The sequence below is a fragment of the Penicillium subrubescens genome, assembly GCF_028828155.1.
Source record: "Penicillium subrubescens strain IBT 31985 chromosome Unknown utg000005l_segment0_segment0, whole genome shotgun sequence".
Taxonomy (NCBI): Eukaryota; Fungi; Ascomycota; class Eurotiomycetes; order Eurotiales; family Aspergillaceae; genus Penicillium; species Penicillium subrubescens.
In genome coordinates, this window is record NW_026643155.1 from 2,610,197 (window position 1) to 2,630,358 (window position 20,162).

The following is a 20,162-nucleotide window of genomic DNA, read 5'->3' on the forward strand; positions in this document are numbered from 1 at the left end:
CAATATCTATGCGCCGCTGAACTCCATCGGTCTCCTTCACAGGTGAAATCAGTGTGGCATGACTACCACCAAAGCTGCAAAAAACCCTCCAAAAAAAACCCTGCTGGCATGAGTCCCACAGACCCTTATGCCACGAGAAAGGAGGCTGGAAAATCATTGAATTGACGATAGACGGAAAATATTTTCGGACATCAATAGCCCGATCACCGCTGCCATCCCCGCAATCTTACCCCGCTGAATCATCTCGTTCGATATAAGCTTTCCCCTTAGTAGTAGTGGCTAGTTATGTCTTTTTAGTTTACCCCTCTCCGTTGAGCACTCTGCAGGGTCACAGCACAGGAAGTGTTAACGAGCTCTTAGGGAACTTAGCAGTGGAGTAGTTATAATGGGATCTCGTGCCAGCTGTTACATTCAAATGTCCTCATAAGGAAGCTCTATTCCCTAATATCCATGTCCGAATTATCGTGACCTCACAAACTGGGTTCTTTGCGAAGGCCCTGTGGGACCGTACCTTCGAGCATACCCAGAAAGGGGCTCCGAATATCTAAGGGATCGTCAAAGTAGAACCTCTCCTACGGCCAGATGGAAGATGTGAGCATGGCTATTGGTGGATAATGTCTTCCTTGTCTTCCTAGTTGTAATAACCCTCTTTTCCGGAGAAACGCAACACAGCAAGATGTATAGCAGCCAAATATAGCACGAGGGGAATTGAAGTGTCTTGCCTGGGAAGGAACGATGGAGTATATCTGTCCTGGAATTGACTATTTATTTCGTTCGCTCCAAGTTCGCCGCCTGACCAAGACAAACCCCAAGCTTTTCTTCTCGGATTTTCAGTCAATATGATTTTCAGTATTATCCTACTCTGGGGTGCAATGGCAAATGCCATACCAACTCGAAAGTCCGGAACTCACTTGACGGTTCCAGAGTTTACCAATATATTTGCTTTGTAGGTACCCGAATACAGTAGTTTGATGGCCATGAATCTCATGAATTATTCTAGTGGTGATAGCTACACCACAGTCGGCTTCCAGTACGGCGGCTCACAGCCAAATGCCTCGAACCCGATCGGTAATCCCGCGCTTCCTGGGAAGACAACCTCTGGCGGATACAACTGGGTCGAAAACCTGGTTGCCAAGTACAACAAATCAGTCGTTCTTGCCTACGACTTCGCGATAGCGGGAGCTACCGTAGACAGCAATCTCATTCCCCCCTATCAACCCGCCGTCAAGTCCTTTGTCCAACAGGTCCAGATCTTCCAAGAGCATTACTCGAATACTTCTGGCACTTGGAATTCAAACGACTCCCTCTTTACAGCGTGGTTTGGGATGAACGACATTCCGAGAGGCGAGAACCTGAGCGACTGGACAACTATATCTGGCGAAACCGTCCAGCAATACCTCGCACAAGCTCAAATCCTCTATGATATTGGCTCCCGGTATTTCGTCTTCTTGGAAGTTCCGCCACTCCAGCGCACACCTCTGTTACTTGGAGAGTCGGCATCGGCGCAGGAGGCCATGGCTTCTGATGTTGATAAGTTCAATAAAGCAATCCGCAAAGGAATCAGGGACTTTGCGCACCACAATAGAGAGGCTACAGTGTGGATGCTCAACACAACCAATGTCTTCAACAAAGCCCTCGATAATCCGACTGCCTACGGAGCTCCAAATGCGGTCTGCTACAGCTCCAATGGAGTCAGTTGCCTCTGGTGGAATGATTACCACCCCGGTCAGGCAATTCAAGACCTTGTCGCCCAGAGTATTTCAGGTTTGATCAAGAGTAGGGCACATGCGATATGATGTTAAGATGATATGCAAGGTGGAATGTAGACAAAAATAAGTTCGAAGCATGACATGGAACAACGTAAAGATGGAGTAGGAGATGGAGAAGGAGGTTCAATTCCTCACAATGAAGCCGGATACAGCTCAGACGACCTTTCTCCTAATCTTGGGTACTGAGGGACAGGCCTCAAATAAGACCGTTGAGCTGCTTCAAGATAGACATACTTCACAGTGACAATGTTTCTTCATCTACAGCCACCCTAAAAGTATGGAGGATGATGATCTCAAAACATGCCAGTAGGCTGTAAACCCACGTGATTCGCCCGCCGCCAACGCAGTCGAGGTCAGTCCGCAACTCCGCGGGCCGCCCTTCTCTCTCCAGCCAAAACCAACATGGTGTTGCAACTGCATGTGTGGGGGCCAGCCTTTACTCTGCCCTCAATTGAGGCGCAATGCCTTGCAGCTATTGCCTACTGCTCGGTAGCTCTGCCTAAAGGCTCCTGGGAGCTTGTGGCGACTAGCGATCCCTCGGTGTCTCCTACTGGTGAGTGACGTGATGTTTCGGCAAAGCCGACCGGAGCAAGGATGAACATGCGAAATACAACCCGCGGTGAGCTGACTGAAGCCTTGTTCTAATTGTATAGGTGAGCTGCCCGCCCTGCAAGATGGGTCAACGTGGGTGAGCCGCTTCCGCAACATCGTGGACTATTTGCGCCAATACTCGAACGGAGAATGGGATCTGGACCGCCGACTTGACGAAACAGCTCGTGCGGACAGTATCGCGTACGTGTCAAACCAAGAGTTATTTGAGTTGGAGCAATGGTTACCAACCGAGCGGAATCCGCTAACATCTGCGCCTGCGTGCACTGCGTTCTAGCTTCTCCTCCTTCGTCGAATCCCGCGGTCAAATCCTCATCGATCTCTCCCTGTACGTGAGCAGCCAGAACTACTACGGCAACACATCACCCGCCTACGGCAACCTTCTTCAATGGCCAAACCAATGGATCCTACCGCCAAAGCTCCACGGCGCTGCCAAAACCCGCACCGAGCACCTAGGTCTGTCGTCGCTGGACCTACAGGCGATGGAAGAGCAGCGCCAACGTGAACACTCGGCCGCGGTTGCAGCCGGCCGAGTGCCGAAGAATCTCATTGCACGCCCACGCGACACGGTATCGAAACTGCTCGGCCGGACGGCACAGCATAATCATTTCCGCCTGGAGGCCCTGACGGGCGAGTTCTTCGAGCCACTGGAGGCCATGCTAGGTCAGAAGGCGTATTTCTTGGCCGCGAAGGAGGATGATACACCTTCCAGTCTGGACTGCATTGCGCTAGGATATCTTTCGTTGGCGCTGGTGCCCGAACTCACCTTCCCATGGCTGCGAGACGCTATGCGGAACAAGAGTCCGCGACTTGCGGCGTATACGGAGCACGTGCGACGACGATGCTTTGGCCAGGCACCCGTAGAGGTTGCGCATGCCTTTTCACCAGAGTCTGCGCCCTCATCGCCGCTGCCATGGCGGACTCCTAGCCGTATCTCCGTTGCGGCTGTGGGCAGCACCCTACTTGATTCACTAGCTGAATCTACGCCACTCCTCCGCAGACTTCGCAGGTATAACGGACTGAAGGCAGGTGCCCAGTCCCCGGATGCAGATCTCTCAGGACTCGAACGGAACGTTGTTTCCCAGGCTGCCGACGCCGGTAAAAATGACCTATACGCGTCCGTCGCGGCTGTCGTGGGCGGTGTTGCTCTGCTGGTTGGCTACATGTTCCACATTGGCATGATTTCCACAGTGGCAGCTGGTCAAAAAGAGTATGAGGAGGAGCAAGAAGAAGAGGAAGACGAGGAAGAGGGCATCGTCGATGCAGGCACTGCGGCGGACTTCCTGAATATGGGCGGTCTTGGCGATTTGGGTATCCCCGGTTCATCATAACGGGATCAAAATACACCCTCACACGGTGACATTCTCATCCATTGACCGCAGTTGTGGACTCGGACACTTGTTCTACTATTTCCAGCGAAAAGTCGAGAGAACCAACAATGTACTGTACAATAGACTTACAATTCCTTTCTACATCGAGCATCGTATGTACGTCCCCAAGGCAATATTTACAAACAACCCTCCACCCCTCACTCTCCCTTCCCTATAAGGGCGATTAACTGGGTATTAAACACCCAGCAACCTCCTACGACTGCCTATCCTCATCCGAAAGACTCCACGTATTAGTCCCCTTCTTCGAGAAAAACGGCGCAGCAACCCACTGCACCCCAGGCCCATTCCTAAACGCCTCCTCCATCTCAACGCCCCATCTCAACCTCCCATCCTCATCCATAAACCAACCTAGCCGCGTCCGCAAATGTTCATAATCTTCCGGGGAAAGTCGACCGGCCTGTATTTCCTGGACAACATCCAGCAGATTCGCGCTGCCAGCAATGAGAACTAGCACGTCGCCCAGGCACTCGACGTTGCGAACCAGTCGGCCAAAGTATCGTCTTTGTAGGATGGCGACGATAAATGTTGTCAGGATGAGCCAGCCCATTATTCCAACGCTGAGCCAGACCGCGAGGGCGTTCATTTGCAGGAGTTCCACTCTTTGAGAGACATGCGCTGCGACTGTTCTGTTCGCGTGCGAGATGGGACGCATATCATCCTGATAGGTCGTCGCTATGGTTCCCGGGAGCCAATTGTGGACTACCTCGACGATAGGACCTAGTGTATCGGGTAGACTGGCGTTGATTGTCTGATAGCCCCAGCCACCGGTTTCCATGGAGATATTGTTGCTGACGAAGTGTTGGAAGAAGGTGGTGAATGTCTTTTGTGCTAGGGTAAGGTATCGGTCTGGGTTGAGGAGGGCTTTTGGATCTTTGTTGGCCATTGAGTACATGGCGTAGCTCATAAAGTCCATGTTGAGCCCGTTGAGCTCGTCGCGGATGTTGTATGTGTTGTCGTTCAGGTCTTCTTGGTGATAGCCCCCGACGTGCTCGGCGCCGCCAATGTGAAGGGTGTCGGCGGCAGTGAGCATTGATGCCATGAAGAGACGGCCAAGACTAGTTATTGTTAGTTGGTTTTTCGTTTTCTGTGTCTTATTAGGTGTTTTTTCTGTGATTTCTGACTTACCTGACTGTCACATTATAGAATGCCATGCCTCTCTCCCGAGTGAGATCGGTTCCATTGTGAGGAAGAAAGTTATCCGCAAAAGCCTCTACCAATTCTGTGGGGTGACCAGTAATGTTGTAGGTCTGGATCTCTCCATTCGCCGGGTTAACAGTGACATCTGCGTTGGCCGACTCAACTAACGGTCTGCAGTTCATCAATGTCATTGACGGTGGCGAGGGGAACAACAACGGAATGTTATAAGTGATGTTCTCCGTTGTAGGGTTGGCATTGATGCCCGTGACAGCATTTCCGTAGATCCATTTGAGCGTGAAATTCTGGTGCCAGTATTTAGTTGACCATTGTGACAGGTTGGCATTTGGAGACCAGTACCCAACAGCTACACTGGGATCCCAGGCGCTGCTGCTGGAATTTCCACAGCAGGTGATTGAGCTAGGGTTGACGAAGACGGTAGTGCACCCGTCACAGGTTTTTATAGTCTCGTTTCCTGATAAAGGTAGAATGACGCTGGGACTCTTTTGATAGATCCAGCTTGTACCTAGTTCAAAGCCTTCTTGGAGATCATGAGGAATGGTGCTCCGGTTCCACGTCGTGGAGTTGCTCAGATCCGTGGGTGTGAGCCAATGGGATACGTTCATAAAAGCTTCAACTGGGTATGTTGAGCACTCAATGCGGGCGCGCATGGCGGGCGTTGTGAAAGTGACGTTTGATGGAGCCCCCGAGGCAGCCCTGTCGGATTCATCGAGATCGTTAGGTAGCTCGACATTGCTAACCGTGTGCGTATCAACTGGGACAAAGCTCCAACCTTCCTTGCTCCATGCGGGCTCGGATCCGTTGAGAGCTAGCTGAATCGTGGCGGTATACATCCAATGAGTGGAGATGTTTTTGTAGAGATCAGCGAGAATGTAGGCAGCGTAGTCGTTATTTGTGTCCGGGTAGACAGCCTGTTTTGTCTCAAAAACAAATGGAATTTGACGGATTTCAAGGCTACGATCAAGAGTGATTGGCTGGGTGACCACGCCTGGTCCGCGGTCAAATAAGGCTGACATGGTGGTTGTAACTGGATGGCAAGTTAGCATGAGGCGTTGTAACCAGAAAAACCGAGTGACCAACTCACAAACAGGTGAAAGAGTGCTACCCAATGTCAACAGCGAAAGAAGCCAATGCCTGTTCATAGCGGCCTTGAAACATGCCCACAACCAGAATGATGACTGGTATGACAGGCCAGCACCTCGCGAGATCGGAGGATCTCCATCAGCCATGGCTAAAAAAGGTTGAAGGCGACGGAAGGTATCATCGATGGCGCTCCACCACAATCCAATGATTGTGGCTATCAAAGTAGGAATCATTGATACGGGTGCGACCGAGGAAATACTGTTGCTCAGGAAAGAAATGTTCACATGATAAACAAAGGCTTTCTCATACAAGCCCACACTGACGGCAAAGTGCCACAAAACACACACGCCAACAAAGACCGCAATTAAAACCACGATCAGAGCAATGAGGGCAGGGAGACGAAGCAGCCCTGGGGTCCCATTTTTAGATTGATCGACATCATGATTCAATGTATCTGACGGGTTCAGGCGAGACAGCCCATGAGAGTCGGTATAGAATCTCTGTCCGTTTAATCTTTCATTGAGATCTTTCGCCGACGGCTGCCTGAAATTCTGAAATCCTGAGTTCACTCGACCATTGTGCGCTATTAGAGCGGCCACGCCGAGAGTTGACGCTGGATCTTCCTTCAAGTGCAACGGTCTACGCCGAGATTGAGAGCACCACCAGACAGCAAGCAAGAGGAAGAATGAAACTGCAAATAGGACTCCCAAGGCCACTGCGGGGCCGGTTTGCACCACGACTCGTGTTTCAATATCATGCAATGTGCCTTGCATAGGGACTCTTTGAGAGGCACCCTGATGGGTCAGCGCTGCCTGTAGCACTTCACCAAAGTAGCGTTGATTCGCAGTCGCAGCGGATATCACCCAATTCGGGTCCCTGGCCATAGTCGTCATGTTATAGTCGTAAAGTGCGCCTAGTAGAACCGATGGACCTCCTAGCGTGGCAGTTCCTGACCACAAGATAGATATCATATATGTGGGCCAATTCTCATTGAGGGTCATATTCCGCATGGCAGTAGTGTTGAGCACACTCTCCGGGATTACGACTTTCTTCTGCTCAAACTCATTCGCATCAAACGAAATGTCGGGCACATCACCGGTCAAAGCAACAGATGCCGTGATATTGGCCATGTAGTAGGTTGTATCGCAGACTTGTGCCGAAAAGGCCGCGTTCTGGATTTCCGACGATTCCGTAATGATGATAATTTGCCGCCCATTGCATTCCGAGGTATGATTAGAGCTTGACACTCTGCCTCCACCCATGCCCAGTGAAGATTCGGCGTAGTAGAAATCAGACGCGTCAGACCAACTGCCACCCCCAGTGCTCCAGAAGTGTGTGGATGCCGACATTCCATATCTGCACCCATCGGGGGACGACCAGATTGTAGAGGTCGAATCCGTCGGCGAGTAGCCTTCATCATAAATGATAGGCCCGCTGGCTTTCTTTTCCAATTTCATCGGTGTGCAGGTCAAATCGCTCTTGAACATCATAGTCTCTGCCGTCCATTTTTGAGTCGAACTGGTCGGCAGGGAAGTCACGGGCGCGGTATCCAATCCAGCGGGCCAAAAGGGTAGAATTGTATAATGATCGGTGATCCATGGCGAAGTCGAGACATTTTGTAAGAGATTCGCAATCGTTCGAAAATGTGTTGTCCGGTCTGCATCAAGAGGCAAAGTCGAGCCTGCCGCCGGCGCCAGACTAAAAAAATCCATCGATTTCGGGACGACAACCTCCTCGGAGAAGAGGAAAGCAGACGAAAGGGTAGAAATGGCCAAGAATCCGATGATATTGACCAGCGATGCGCAGATCAAGATGGCACTGCGACCACCGTTCTTCTTCTTCGCGAACCCATCGTATAGTGCAGTCCACCAAGCACCCGGCGCCTTGAGAATGCTGCACGACGCATCTGCACCACCTGGCCGTGCCAAACGGGCGTAGGGCTCTGTACGCTTGACATCTTGCAAGAGAACTGTGGTCATTTGAACATATATTACGGCGATCAAAGTCGGACTATACCGCCATCCGAACAAAAGCGAAGAAGAGCCATCATCAGGCCCCAAACCATAATTTGTCGAAGACGTCCACCATAGCAAGAAGCAAACTAAGCACAGTGCAAGCGCGACCAAAGTCGTTACTCCAAGAAACCAATGTGTGAATGTATAAGGGAACCAATCCTTCGACCAGACTCCTGATCCCTTTTCACTAGGTTCTGCGCGTGCCCTCTGGTCGGCTCCTGGAGTCGGCGCATTGTTGCTGGAATCGTCTCGCTCAGAGGACCCCTCTCGAGAAGAAGAGCGACTAGGACGAACAATATGAGAAAAATAGGACTTGGTGTTTCCTAGAAGATTGCGATCCTCATTCGCATTATATTGGCGGGAGGTCATGATCGAGCACGTTGGCACACCACCATATGTAGTATGTACTGTGCTATACACCGAATAAACCTCGCATATGGCGACGCAGCAAGCGCCTAAAAGTCGAAGATAATAACAAGACAAAAATAGAGAAATGGAGCCGGGGACAGAAAATAGACTTACAAAAGGGTCCAGCACGTTGTTATATGTTTATAATCCATGCAAAGGGGGGGAGTAACACCATCGCCACAAGCGCAACAGGGTTCAGAGACTAAAGACCGTAGCCCATGCAGGGTGCAGCGAGTGTCTACGCCAAAAAGTCCCACTCCGGGACGAAGATGCATGAAATGCCCAATAGGAGGCACTCTGTTGTCTCGATGCAGGCCAGGCGCGGGATCGTCGAGAGACGATGTACCCTAGCCTGCATTATGGCCCCCATTTTACGGAAATGAGGAAGGATATCATTTGCTCGTAGCGTAACGGCCCCAACTGATCTTCTTCACTGTTAATTTGATCAGCGGGAAGAAAGGCAGTGCTACAACTAACGGAAAGCACGGTCGCTTTTGGCAGTGCTATTTCGAATGCTTAAGCAAGCGGCGATTGTTTCGAGACCCGATTTTATTTTCTGAGAAGCTTTTCTCTCCTGCTGATCGTCTGCCTTGGGCGGGACAAGACAAGACAAGCGATCCGCCTCGTTGCGGGACTGCCCGTCGTAGCGCGATGCTTCGGCCTCTCACGGACCAGCTTTTAGCGCCCGCATATCAAGTTGCTGGTGGGATGTTGGAGGTGTCTGCAGGGCTCAAAGAAATAGACCACATAAAATGCAGCTAGTTAAACGGCCAGTGTTTCATCTAAGCGCTGCAAGGATGCGACAGCGCGGATTTCGGCCGGATGTGCCTGGCCCGAAGCTGTCAATTTTGGCCCCGGGGGCCGTCGGAATGAATTTATAAGAAGATTGAGTTTCCTGGTTTTGGATGTGGGAGTTCCAAGCTTCTCATGCCTATTCGAGGTTCTCTTTTTCTGGTACATTCAACTTCATGGGATTGAGTCCTTTCTTGCTCATACCATGCTGACAGCCTGATGTTCTAGTACACTTGTGTCTTGTTTCCCTCTTGTCACACATTGCTACACATGTTGTGAGACTCTTGAGTCTATCATTACTCAGTTTGATCTTACCGTGACTAGCATTGGATAACCTTGGTCAAGTTATACTCCCTCGAAAGTGACACCATTCTATCTGAAGTACTCATCGCTGAGTGCCTTGTTGTTTGCTTCATCAGAAGTCTTGCTCATACCCGGCCCTGACAAAGAATGCCAAGGAACAAAGAGAATGCTTCACCCAACAAGCATACTATAAAAAAGGCTCCTGCTCCCAGATCCTGGAACTGACATATTCTCCCTGTGCCCACCATGGCCTGATGAACCACACTACTGTGCAACAATCATCACAATACTCGAGGCTTACTAACAATACTGACCACGATTACATGTACAAGGTGGATGATCCTAGTCTCATACCCTGGGAATCCATGACAACACCAGACCCGAATCACGAAGAAAGAAAAAAAAAGCTGATATGAACTAGAAACTCAGATGGTATATGTACAGAGAATCATAATCAAGGATCACCGCAGTCATGATCACCTAGGTATGTATGCACTTCCTCCAAGCAGATTGAGAAGAGAAATGAAGAATAGGGCATCTGCGGAAGCGCGGCCGGACAATATGAAAGGATATCTTCGTGACCAGGGCTGACTCGAGAACAGGGAGGTCACCTGCGGACGCACGAAGAGGTGGGGGGGGAATAAGGCGAAAAAAAAGCCCGGCCGAAATCATTTGCGCACGGAAGTGAAGGTCGGGACGAGCATTATCAAGAGACAAGAAGTGGGCGAAACGCTTAAGCGTAGTCAAGCTGGACGACCAGACGGACGGGGCCGGAGGCCTGGGCGACAGCCAAGTGGTTGTTACCCTGGTCGTTCTTGGTGTAGGCATTGAGCAGGGAGGAGAGACCCTTGCCGATGGCGGAGCAGTCCTGGCCAAGGTGGTTGCAAATGCGCATACCCTGGATCTCGAGGTCGTTGAGCTCGGCAATGATGCAGGAAACGTCCCAGCCGGAGAAGCCGTCGTTCTTCTCGCTGCTCATGTCGAACTCACCCCAGGTGGCGGCGTACTGACCAAAGTTGGTGGTGGGGACCGAGCCGGGAGCGGCAGCCCAGCCACCCTGAGAGTTGTCGTCAATGGCAACGTACTTGACCTCACCGGGGGCCAGGGTGAAGTGAAGAGCCTTGTTGGGGGCCCAGAATCCGGTCATCTTGTTGTCGGGGCCGTAGGTGTTCCAGAAGACGACGTTCCAGGGCTCGGAATGGCTACCCTCGAAACGCAGAACGTGCTTGTACTGGCTGGCGGCGCTCTCCGCAACCTCGATGATGTTGCTACCCCAGGGGAGACCGACGTTGCCGATGTAGTCCCAGTCAAGGACACCGACCTTCTGGGCCTTGGAAACACCACCGAAGCCGTCACGGGAGTACTGGCCATTGGCGGGGGACTCGGACCAGGCACCACCGGAGCTGGCAGCGGGAGTCGGGACGACGGTGGACTCGACGTTGGAGGGTGAGGCAGTGAACTCGGGAACGGCGGGAGCAACGGTGGTGGTAGGAACCTGAACGACAGTGGTGGAGGTGGAAGAAGAGGTAGGAGCAGCGATCACACCAGACCACTCGTTGATCCAGGTCTCGAGAACACCGTCAATGGTGGCAGTCACGACCTCACCAACGCGCTTCTCGAGCTCAACCTCAGCAGGCTTGGGGTGAGCGTGACGGCGCTCATGACCGTGAAGACGGGCAACAGCAGAGCCAGCGGTCAAGGCCGCGGCCAGGAGAAGAGAGTTCTTGACGAACATTTTTGATGGGTTGGGGAGGGGGGTGTGTCTAAAGGATTGGAAGAGAACGACAAAAAGGACTTTGAATGAGTGACTGAGCGAAGAGACGCTCGAAGCAAGAAGTCAGAAAAATGAATGTGGGTGGGAGACTGTGAAGGGAGAGAAGGAGGAAGGGGAGGGAAAGGGAGGATGAAGATTGGGGGCGTCAGACTGGTAATAACCCTTGGCCAAGTGTGAGTGTGGTTTGTGGTAATTACGGGGGGAAGTATGGTAGACCCTGCAGTTTAGGGGACTTCAGGGACTTCAGGGACTGCGAGTACGAGAGTTGCCCCAGTTCCTTCTACTTTCCTGGTGGCTTTCAGGGTTGCCTCCACGCACTAACAGGCAGGGACGAGAATCGCCTCCATCGACACGCTAAGACCGCCAGAAAACCGCCGAACAGTCAGAACAGCAAACTGTAAAAATCGGGCATCAGGGGCTGGAGACTGATGATTGGTCGGTGCCTGGTGGTTCCTGGTGGTTCCAGGGCCTCATGGCTGTTAACAAGGACGCTGATTGGGTGACGCTGGGCTGGGCCGAGACCCTCGACAAGTAGAAAAAAAAAACAAGGGGAAAAAAGGGTCGAATGGTGGGTAATTGAGACTTGAGATGATTATGGGGGATGCATATCAGGTGGAAGTACAAGATACAACAGACTTGATCCCATCTCACCTCATTTCTGCTTTTTGCCAGTGCCGAGTTGGCCCCCCTTTCCTGCCTTACCGTGTCGTATCTTTGGTATGGGGCAGTACACGAGATGACTGACTGACTGAACTGCACCTGCAGAATATCGCTGATGTTAATCCTCCGACCGTAGAACTCGTCATACTTCAAATTATTATACTTTAGACAGCAGACACTATCGACATTCTTCGTGTCAAACACGTGTTTCCATCGGATTCCTTATCTATTGGAATGCCGGACTATACTATCTTCTTACCACTTCTAACTTCACTCTGTATGAACCGGATTGCAATCCAAACATGATTTCCTAGACCCTCCAAGATCGTCCAAGACCGCCATGTCGAGCCCTTCCCCACACAAGCCAATCGGTGCAGCCTTCCTGGTCTGGAGCCTTCTCGAGCTGACGTGGCGGTCGAGACATTCTCTTGTCCTCCGTATGATAACTTCGTATCTGTATTGAATATTCTATGACAACCTCGCTGTCTTTTCTTCTGTTGACATGTGTACAGCGTCTATCCTCGACACGTTTCACACTCCCAATAGACCTATCCGTTGTCACTGGACAACTCATCAACTCTCCTACGCGCCCGACCAGAAACCTGCCTGATCAGTCACTCTTCACAACAACCACTGTCCATTATTCTAATTTCTCGATGTATGTATGTATTCTGTCCTGTACTGACCAGATCCGAATCTTCCACCGTATCCCAGTCTAGCCTGTCTGGCCCACCAGACGATCGCCCAACGGCAACGATGTGTGTGTCGGTGGGCTCCATCCCTGACTCGGCAAATGGGTCCGGGTGCCTTTGCCCTGGGTCTTTTGCAGGGTCTGGCTGGATGTGGGATCCATTATGAAACGATGTGCAAAAGGACCAGCCTATGGTTCCTTTTTTTTTGCCTCTCAAATTCAATTGCCCACCTGGCAGGAGTCTAACGGTGTGTCGTTGATTGTGTACTCCGCCGGTCTGCAGATAGACTTCACACAGACAGAATTAGAGAATCGGCCGGACGCCTCCGGCTACGTCGGTTGGGCCGGAAAGATGGGATCCATCAAGGGCTCCGGAATGGTGAGTTTCTTTTTGCAAGTCCGTTGGCATTTGTGTGACTGATTCGGGGCTGGGAATCTGGAAGCGTCTAGAGGTGAAGTTGTAGTTGGTGAGCTATCGTGGCAGCCTAGGAACTCTACACAGTATGTGATAATGTCGCAGAAGGACTACATACATGGTGCTATTGTTGTGAGCGATTACGACGACAGGTGAATCGATAAGGGGTAGAATCATGTATCTTACCTAACGATTCAGTAATTGATGACTTCTTTATGCAGTTGATCAAGTACCAAGTACGTGATACCCTCATTCCACTTAACTACTGCATGGTACTTTCTAATTCAAAGGTTCGGTGCAAGGGTCGAGTCTCCCTCGCATCGAATGAACCTCTCTCTGCTCTCCACCCCAGAGACAAGCACATTATTCTTTTCCATTTCATCCGACGAAAAGAGTATGTACAGTATTGTAATCCATCTTGACTTGGTCGACATCCACGGCACCACACGGGAGACGACCCTTGGTTGGCTCTGCGATCGGCGGCAGTCTGAAACAATCGGAGACTTTCTGCGTCTACACTCACATCAGTGCTTACTGTTTATTTTTATACGACCAAATTAGGACATGACTAGTTTCATACCCCAGAGACAGAATATTTAAAAGCACAATACGGAGTACAATATATTGCAACAAGAATAGAATTCATTAACTGTGGGGACGTTACTATTTACAGCCTCATGGCTTCCGCCGATCAATATCAACCCGAGTCTGGCATCCACTCCAACAAGCCACCAAGTCTCAAGAAACGAAGTGATCATGCCTTCAGAGCTCACAGCCTCACAGGCAGACACTCTCTCACCCAATCCCCCTTTCAACTCCCTTGGAGGGAGGAAACGATAGGGAAAGAAATCAAGAAATCACTTCTTCTTCTTCTCCTCCAAATCTACACCCCCCTCAAACGCCGCACCCCCAGCCTCCGCATCCAATTTCATCTTCTCATCCAACCCACAAACCCGGAACAACATCTGCGGCGTCAACTCGGGATCCAGCCCCGGCAACCCCAACCTCTTCAACTTCTCCAACCCCTCCCGCATAGCCGTCAACGCGGGCCCAATCGTCGCAAACGGAAAGATAATCATCCGGAACCCAATCTCCTTCGCCTCCTGCGCCGAAATCGCCGGCGTAGATCCATGCTCAACCATATTCAACAGTAACGGCCACGGAGCAAGGTCACGAACCGCCTGCACGGCCATCTCCCGCGAGGAAATTCCTTCGAGAAAGCCCACGTCTGCGCCGGCGTCCCGCGCGGCGCGGAGTCGTGCTAGACTCTCGTCGTATCCGAAGGATTGGAGGGCGTCGGTGCGTGCTATCACTACGATGTCGCTGCCGAGTCGGTGGCGTGCTTGCACGGCGGCCCGGATGCGGGTTGTGTAGGTTGCTGTGTCGACGAGTTGTTTGCCGCCCAGGTGGCCGCAGCGTTTGGTTTGGACTTGGTCTTCGATGTGGAAGGCTGCGACGCCTGAGCGGGCGTATTGCTCCGTTGTGCGGGCGACCATGATCGGGCCGCCGTAGCCGGTATCTGCGTCGGCGATGACGGGCGTGCTGGGGGATAGGTTTGCGATCATCTCGGCGTTGGCGCGCATGTCGTTGAGGGTGCAGATGCCCAGGTCTGCTTGGCCGTGGACGGAGGCGGCGGTTCCTGCGCCCGTCTGGGGAAGCAGAAGCATGCTGTTAGCTTGCTGCAGCAACGGTGAGATTATTTTGCTACTTACCATGTACAGAGCATCGAAGCCAGCTCCAAGGGCCATCCGCGCTGACAAGCCATCGTATACACCGGGAGCTGTCACGAAGCCGTTGGGGTCTGCAAGGATCTTGCGTAGATTGGATGCGCCTGAGCCCAAGGACATGATGACGTCTTTGAAGATCGAGCTAACAAAATGATGAAAAGTACTAATGAAAGACTCGAGTATAGGTCCGATGCGACAGATCAAATGTGTAGTAGTTGGATAGATTTCTCTTATTCTATCAGCAATTCAAAATACACCGAGACCCGGCACTCCGTCATATTTTATACCTATCCCACGTGTGTTACCCGGTAGACCACTACTTTTTTTTTTCTGCACAACCCCACCAATGGAATCCTCCCCATCGATGGTGATGCGCACTCTCTCCATCTTGTGCTGCCGGTGTGGATACCGGGAGTCAATTATGTCATCGGGTTACCCTCGGTGATTTCTCGCTGTCGCCGAATTCGTGGCGATGTATTGGATTTTTTCATGTACTTCATATTTTGGCGAGGTAGAAGTGGTTTGTGAGGGCCGACACCGCTCTTCGGTAGATAGCAGTTGAAGTGCCGAGTATTCCTGCAGAGGTTTTTATGCAGATGCAGGCGTAAATCTCGGGGGTGAGTAGCTCCCGCGGCAAAGTAAGAGTGGGGTAATTGATATGACTTAAAGACTTCACTAGAGCAAATTGAAATAAACATGATTCAGTCAATTCAAATCTCGAGTAAATATTCTAGAAACAAGGCCGCACAACCAGAACGAATCAGTCTCCCGTGTCCCCAGACTCCCCACTACACTATGTACGCAGACTGGTGATACAACAAAATAAGCTCAAGTGTCAAAGAGTGTATTTTCTCAACCTCAACCTATACTGTCCGGCGGCCGATCTGGTTGGCCGCCATCTTCCTATAACTTGCTGCAGTGGCAATTCTCGCCTTCTTACCCCACAAAAGGAGAGGCACCGGGATTAAATAAATGACAAAGGCAATGGCAGCAGCGAGGATATGGAGATTCTGCATACCCATACCATATACCCAAGGCGTGATAATGAAGAGGACAACGACAGAAATAATGTTTCGCGTGAAAGATAACTCCAACCAAGACATCACCAATGATCTGAATAGCCAAATATTATCAGCGATTTCAAGGCAAGGCACAATCAATAAGAAACGGCAGAAATACTCACATCCTGATAACAATCCATTAGGAATGAGAGCGAAATACCGCTGATGGATGATAGAGTAAATCCAAAGATACCGAAGCCCACGGCAAGACATGACCAATGTACATCATTACCCTATACCACGACTTGCAATTTAGGCGTCCCAAAAAACATGCATGGCCCTGGGTGTCTTGATAGCTAGACTATTCCTCCTCCCAACCATTATCCTTTCTTCAATCTCTCCTCTCAAATCACTGTGGAAAGGGCCTAGGTCACCCGTAGTGTATAACTTTGCAAATTACCCCTAAGAGTTTGTAAGCTCTTCTACAAACTTTCCAGAATAAACCATGGGGCCAGCGGCCAAAGTAACAAGGACATTGAGCACTGCTAGTACCACAACCACATTCGTCAAGTTTTGCCCGTGCCGGCACAGTTCTAGAAGGGTTTTCAGCAAAAAAGAATGCACGGTAGCAGTAGACCTACGGCGTGTGGGGATCTGATACAAACCTACTCCAAAGCTAACTGCGCACCCAAGTATATTATTGACAACTACCATGCCCATATACCCGAGAATCTCCTCCGGATATACCTACTGCATGTAGGATAGACTAATGTTGCGTGATCAGCAGCAGGTAAATCTAATGCAGGCCAAGCCAAAGGAAGCACCAATTACGTTTGTTTACGACAGCCACTATTAACTAGGACGCTTAAACCGTAGCCTTATAGCGTCCTAGATTATACTGATAAAAACCAGCGCTATTTCTAGGGTCTTTGCTTCGCGCGCGATACACGTAACACGAATAGGAAACCTAGACTCGAACTTTCATTCCATCCTATTACCCGTAATCCCTATATAGATACCTATACACAAGAAATTATCCGAGTGACTATGCTAGCAACGGGTAGTAAGGGTGACGGTCTAGCTAAACAAACCTTTTAAGTCGGACATTATTAGACACTATAAGCCCTCCGAGTATGTCCCTAAATTTCTGCCGGGAGGAACTCGCAAGGACCTTAAGCCTTTGAATGCGGTACAACCTAAAGGGCCGTTATTCTGCGTACCGAATAAGTCTTTAGTGACAAGGAAGAAATCGCGCTTCCGTATTGCCTTCAATCCTCGCGAAGGCGCAACAATTCATGATGCCTGGTGTGATGGCTGCAGTGTGATGCATCGACTGGCAGTTAGTGAAATGGTGTGTGATTCTTCTTCTATCGCCTTCGGTGCCTTGGCCAATCATAAACTAATTTTCTTCGTCTTTTGTCCATATAGACTGTCCCATACGCCGATCCTCGACCGATATGTATATAAAGTTCTATACATTCTTTTGATGTGAGCGAAACGGCTAGCTCGGGGTCCGCGGGTTCTGTGGCCCCTTCTGTAGAATTGGATCCAGTATAAGGTATCGCATCAATCGCATGTATTTACCTTCGTTGAAAGGTGGGGCCAGGTAAGCCAGGAAAGAACACAGGTAAAACGTGGCTCTGAACTAAAGCCAACGTAAAATTAAAGTCCACAAGGTCATTCTCACACGGTATGAGCCCCTCAAAAAATTTGAATCATTTTGACTAGCAAGTTACCAGTTTGAATTTAATAGGATGATATTTCTGAAATAAGATGCGCGATTTTTCTTTTCCTCTTCATCCTTCAGCTCTAGGTCTAGTATCTGCTACAGTATGATCAACTTACCGGCGGCAATGCCAGTAGCCCCCCGGTAAGTCATAACGATGACCGTTTGCACTAATGCTGGACTCGTCCAACGAGCCCAAGCAGATTCTCGATCAGATAATGAACGGGTTAGGTTAATACCCCACTTCTGGCCATCAATAGTGACACTTTGAGCTTCACCATCAATGTAGCAAGTCAAATTCTTTGCGGTTGGGATCCCTGTAGGATCCGTCACGACACCCTCGACCCGAAGATGAACTGTAGACCCATCGATTCTCTTATGTTTTGCAATCAACTTGATACGAGGCAGTGCCCTTACTGTCGCGCGCTGAATATCGCTAGGTCCAGTGACGATGATCTTGTTACTGACCATATCCGAATCGAGAGCCGGCACGAGCGGTGGCATCTGACGGTGCTGAGTGGCTGCCTCAAACGCATACCCAAACTCTAGAAGACGGTTATCATCATACGCTCTCCCAGCAAAGGTGATATTTACTGGCATCTTGGTGTCCTCCATGGTGCCCATTGGGACCGATATGGTAGGAACGCCGAGATGACGGATGGCGAGGTTGCCATTGGAATACAAGACCCCATTCCGCCACGCAAGCCGAGATGCTTCGTTGTTGATATCGGCATCTGATGGCCCTACATCGCCATTTGCTGGGAAAACCACCGCGTCCAACCCCAAACTGTTCATCCAATTTTCCAGAGTGTGTCTTCTTGCTTCCTCCAAAGACTTCAGGCCTTTCTTCATTCCGGGGAGCTGAAACATAGACGAAGATTTGTTCTTCGGATAGTTAACCAGCCCTGTCCAATCTAACTGGTTGTCCGCTTCTGATTCGCCTGGCAGTGACCCAGGTGCGAGAGGAAAGATAGAATCAGGCTTGACACAGCTCAAAGAGTTGCAGTCGGCTTGTCCATTTGTGGCCAGGAAATCATCCCACGCATGAGCGATGAGCTCATGCCGTTCCGTGTGAAGCCAACCTTTGGGCATGTTGTCAATCCTTGCCCACTGGTCGGTAGATGCATCGCAGTCTTCGTAGTGCGTGACCAGTGGGAAGTCAACCTCCACTACAACTGCGCCGCATGATTCTAATGCCTGTCTGGATTCACGCCACAGCTTCAGAACTGAAGGTCTCGTGCTTATAGGCACTGGACTTGCTCCTCCGATGTACATAGAGGGGATACCGAGACGCTTTCCTTGAAGACTGTGTTCGTTCTTTAGCTCTTGGAACGATGGCGGCCGGATTTGGCTAACTGTCGGCAGTGGAATAAAGGGCTGCTGCCTCCAAAAATCCCCCAGAACGTCATTCCCAGCTCCAACAAGAACTTCGAGGATAAGTAACATATCTCTCATTGTTCTGGTATAAGGAACGAGAACATCACACGTCGGGTAGAGCGGCCACACGCCAGTCAGAGGAAGAAGGCCCCGCGAGGGTGTATAAGCCACAAGGGCATTGTTCGACGCAGGGGATCGTCCCGAAGAGACCGTCTCCGTGCCTAAACTGAAGGCTGCAAAGTTGGCAGCAATCGCAGTTGCAGACCCATTGGAGGAGCCGGATCCATAGGCAGCGGTCAAAAAATCGGAATTGTATGGGCTTTCCGCACGCCCATATATACCGCGCTGCATGCCACCATTTGCCATCGCTGGCATATTCGTTCTGCCTAAGACAATAGCACCAGCAGATTTCAATGCCTTCACGCAAGCGGCATCATCTGTGGCAATCAGATGCTCAAAGGCCGGAGAACCAGCAGCGACGGTCATTCCTTGGACCTTGATGTTATCCTTGACGAGAAACGGAATGCCTTCAAGAGCCCTTGGTGGCAATCCAGTGGCTCTTCTGGAATCCGAGATGGCGGCATCTTCCATTACGGATGAGTTGAGAATCGGGACAGCACTTAGTTTAGGCCCAGAAGCGTCATATGTGCCGAGACGACGGAGATAGCGGGCTACCAACTCAACACTAGTTAAGCACCCTTTGGAAAGTGCGTCTAAGAGTTCGTCGATGCTTGCATCCAGGATACACCAATCCTGCTGCTGTTCTCTGGCCCCGGACTGAGATATTGGTTAGCCAAACAGTCAGCAAGGAAGTGAGATGAATACTTACAATTTCCATTTTCGACAGCAATTCAATAGTAGAGGCCAACGAGCATTCAGATGTAGAGATCTTCGGTAAATTGCGAATTACTCTGTTGATACTAAATATTCTTTGATCAGGAACCCCAATCTGTCAGTAGTATACAAGTCGGTCGATCCTGTTGTCCCCCGCTCTCTGGAGCCCGCGGGAGCCGACAGATTTCTACCATGACACACTGGAGATACCTGTAGCATCAACTTTCCTAGTATAGTCTAGTGCCGTAGAATTTGAGTTTTAGCCACTTCCTCCGCGTCTGAACCCCAGATCGTATCCTCCTGTCGAACCCGAGTGTCAATACAGTACACTCTTTAGGTTATGCGCAATAACCATGTCGCGTCACCTCTGCCTTGCGCCCATCCCCAGCAACATGTCCTTATATATCTCTTGTCTTACGCTGGACACTCTTC

The 20,162-nt window shown here is 50.6% G+C and overlaps 6 protein-coding genes across 6 annotated transcripts; 2 read left to right on the top strand and 4 right to left on the bottom strand.

Moving 5' to 3' along the window:
- Window positions 1–839: 839 nt before the first annotated feature.
- N7473_007463 (SGNH/GDSL hydrolase family protein) lies at window positions 840–1,796 on the top strand (the record flags this gene model as incomplete). Its single annotated transcript, XM_057153403.1, has 2 exons — window positions 840–946; window positions 1,001–1,796. 2 exons carry the CDS (start codon window positions 840–842, stop codon window positions 1,794–1,796), a joined length of 903 nt encoding a protein of 300 aa, XP_057007741.1.
- Window positions 1,797–2,171: 375 nt separating this feature from the next.
- N7473_007464 (glutathione S-transferase family protein) lies at window positions 2,172–3,833 on the top strand (the record flags this gene model as incomplete). Its single annotated transcript, XM_057153404.1, has 3 exons — window positions 2,172–2,322; window positions 2,423–2,561; window positions 2,656–3,833. The coding sequence occupies 3 exons, from the start codon at window positions 2,172–2,174 to the stop codon at window positions 3,707–3,709; spliced, it is 1,344 nt and encodes a 447-aa protein (XP_057007742.1). The 3' UTR covers window positions 3,710–3,833.
- Window positions 3,834–3,962: 129 nt separating this feature from the next.
- Window positions 3,963–8,391, bottom strand: N7473_007465 (DUF3433 domain-containing protein; the record flags this gene model as incomplete). The annotated part of the gene is made up of 3 exons (XM_057153405.1): window positions 3,963–4,824; window positions 4,895–5,951; window positions 6,009–8,391. 3 exons carry the CDS (start codon window positions 8,389–8,391, stop codon window positions 3,963–3,965), a joined length of 4,302 nt encoding a protein of 1,433 aa, XP_057007743.1.
- Window positions 8,392–10,258: 1,867 nt separating this feature from the next.
- aspf4 (allergen Asp F4) lies at window positions 10,259–11,260 on the bottom strand (the record flags this gene model as incomplete). The annotated part of the gene is made up of 1 exon (XM_057153406.1): window positions 10,259–11,260. One exon carries the CDS (start codon window positions 11,258–11,260, stop codon window positions 10,259–10,261), a length of 1,002 nt encoding a protein of 333 aa, XP_057007744.1.
- Window positions 11,261–13,922: 2,662 nt separating this feature from the next.
- On the bottom strand, window positions 13,923–14,912 carry N7473_007467 (isocitrate lyase/PEP mutase family protein; the record flags this gene model as incomplete). Its single annotated transcript, XM_057153407.1, has 2 exons — window positions 13,923–14,714; window positions 14,778–14,912. 2 exons carry the CDS (start codon window positions 14,910–14,912, stop codon window positions 13,923–13,925), a joined length of 927 nt encoding a protein of 308 aa, XP_057007745.1.
- Window positions 14,913–17,618: 2,706 nt separating this feature from the next.
- On the bottom strand, window positions 17,619–19,734 carry N7473_007468 (amidase; the record flags this gene model as incomplete). The annotated part of the gene is made up of 2 exons (XM_057153408.1): window positions 17,619–19,673; window positions 19,726–19,734. The coding sequence occupies 2 exons, from the start codon at window positions 19,732–19,734 to the stop codon at window positions 17,619–17,621; spliced, it is 2,064 nt and encodes a 687-aa protein (XP_057007746.1).
- Between the last annotated feature and the right edge of the window lie 428 nt (window positions 19,735–20,162).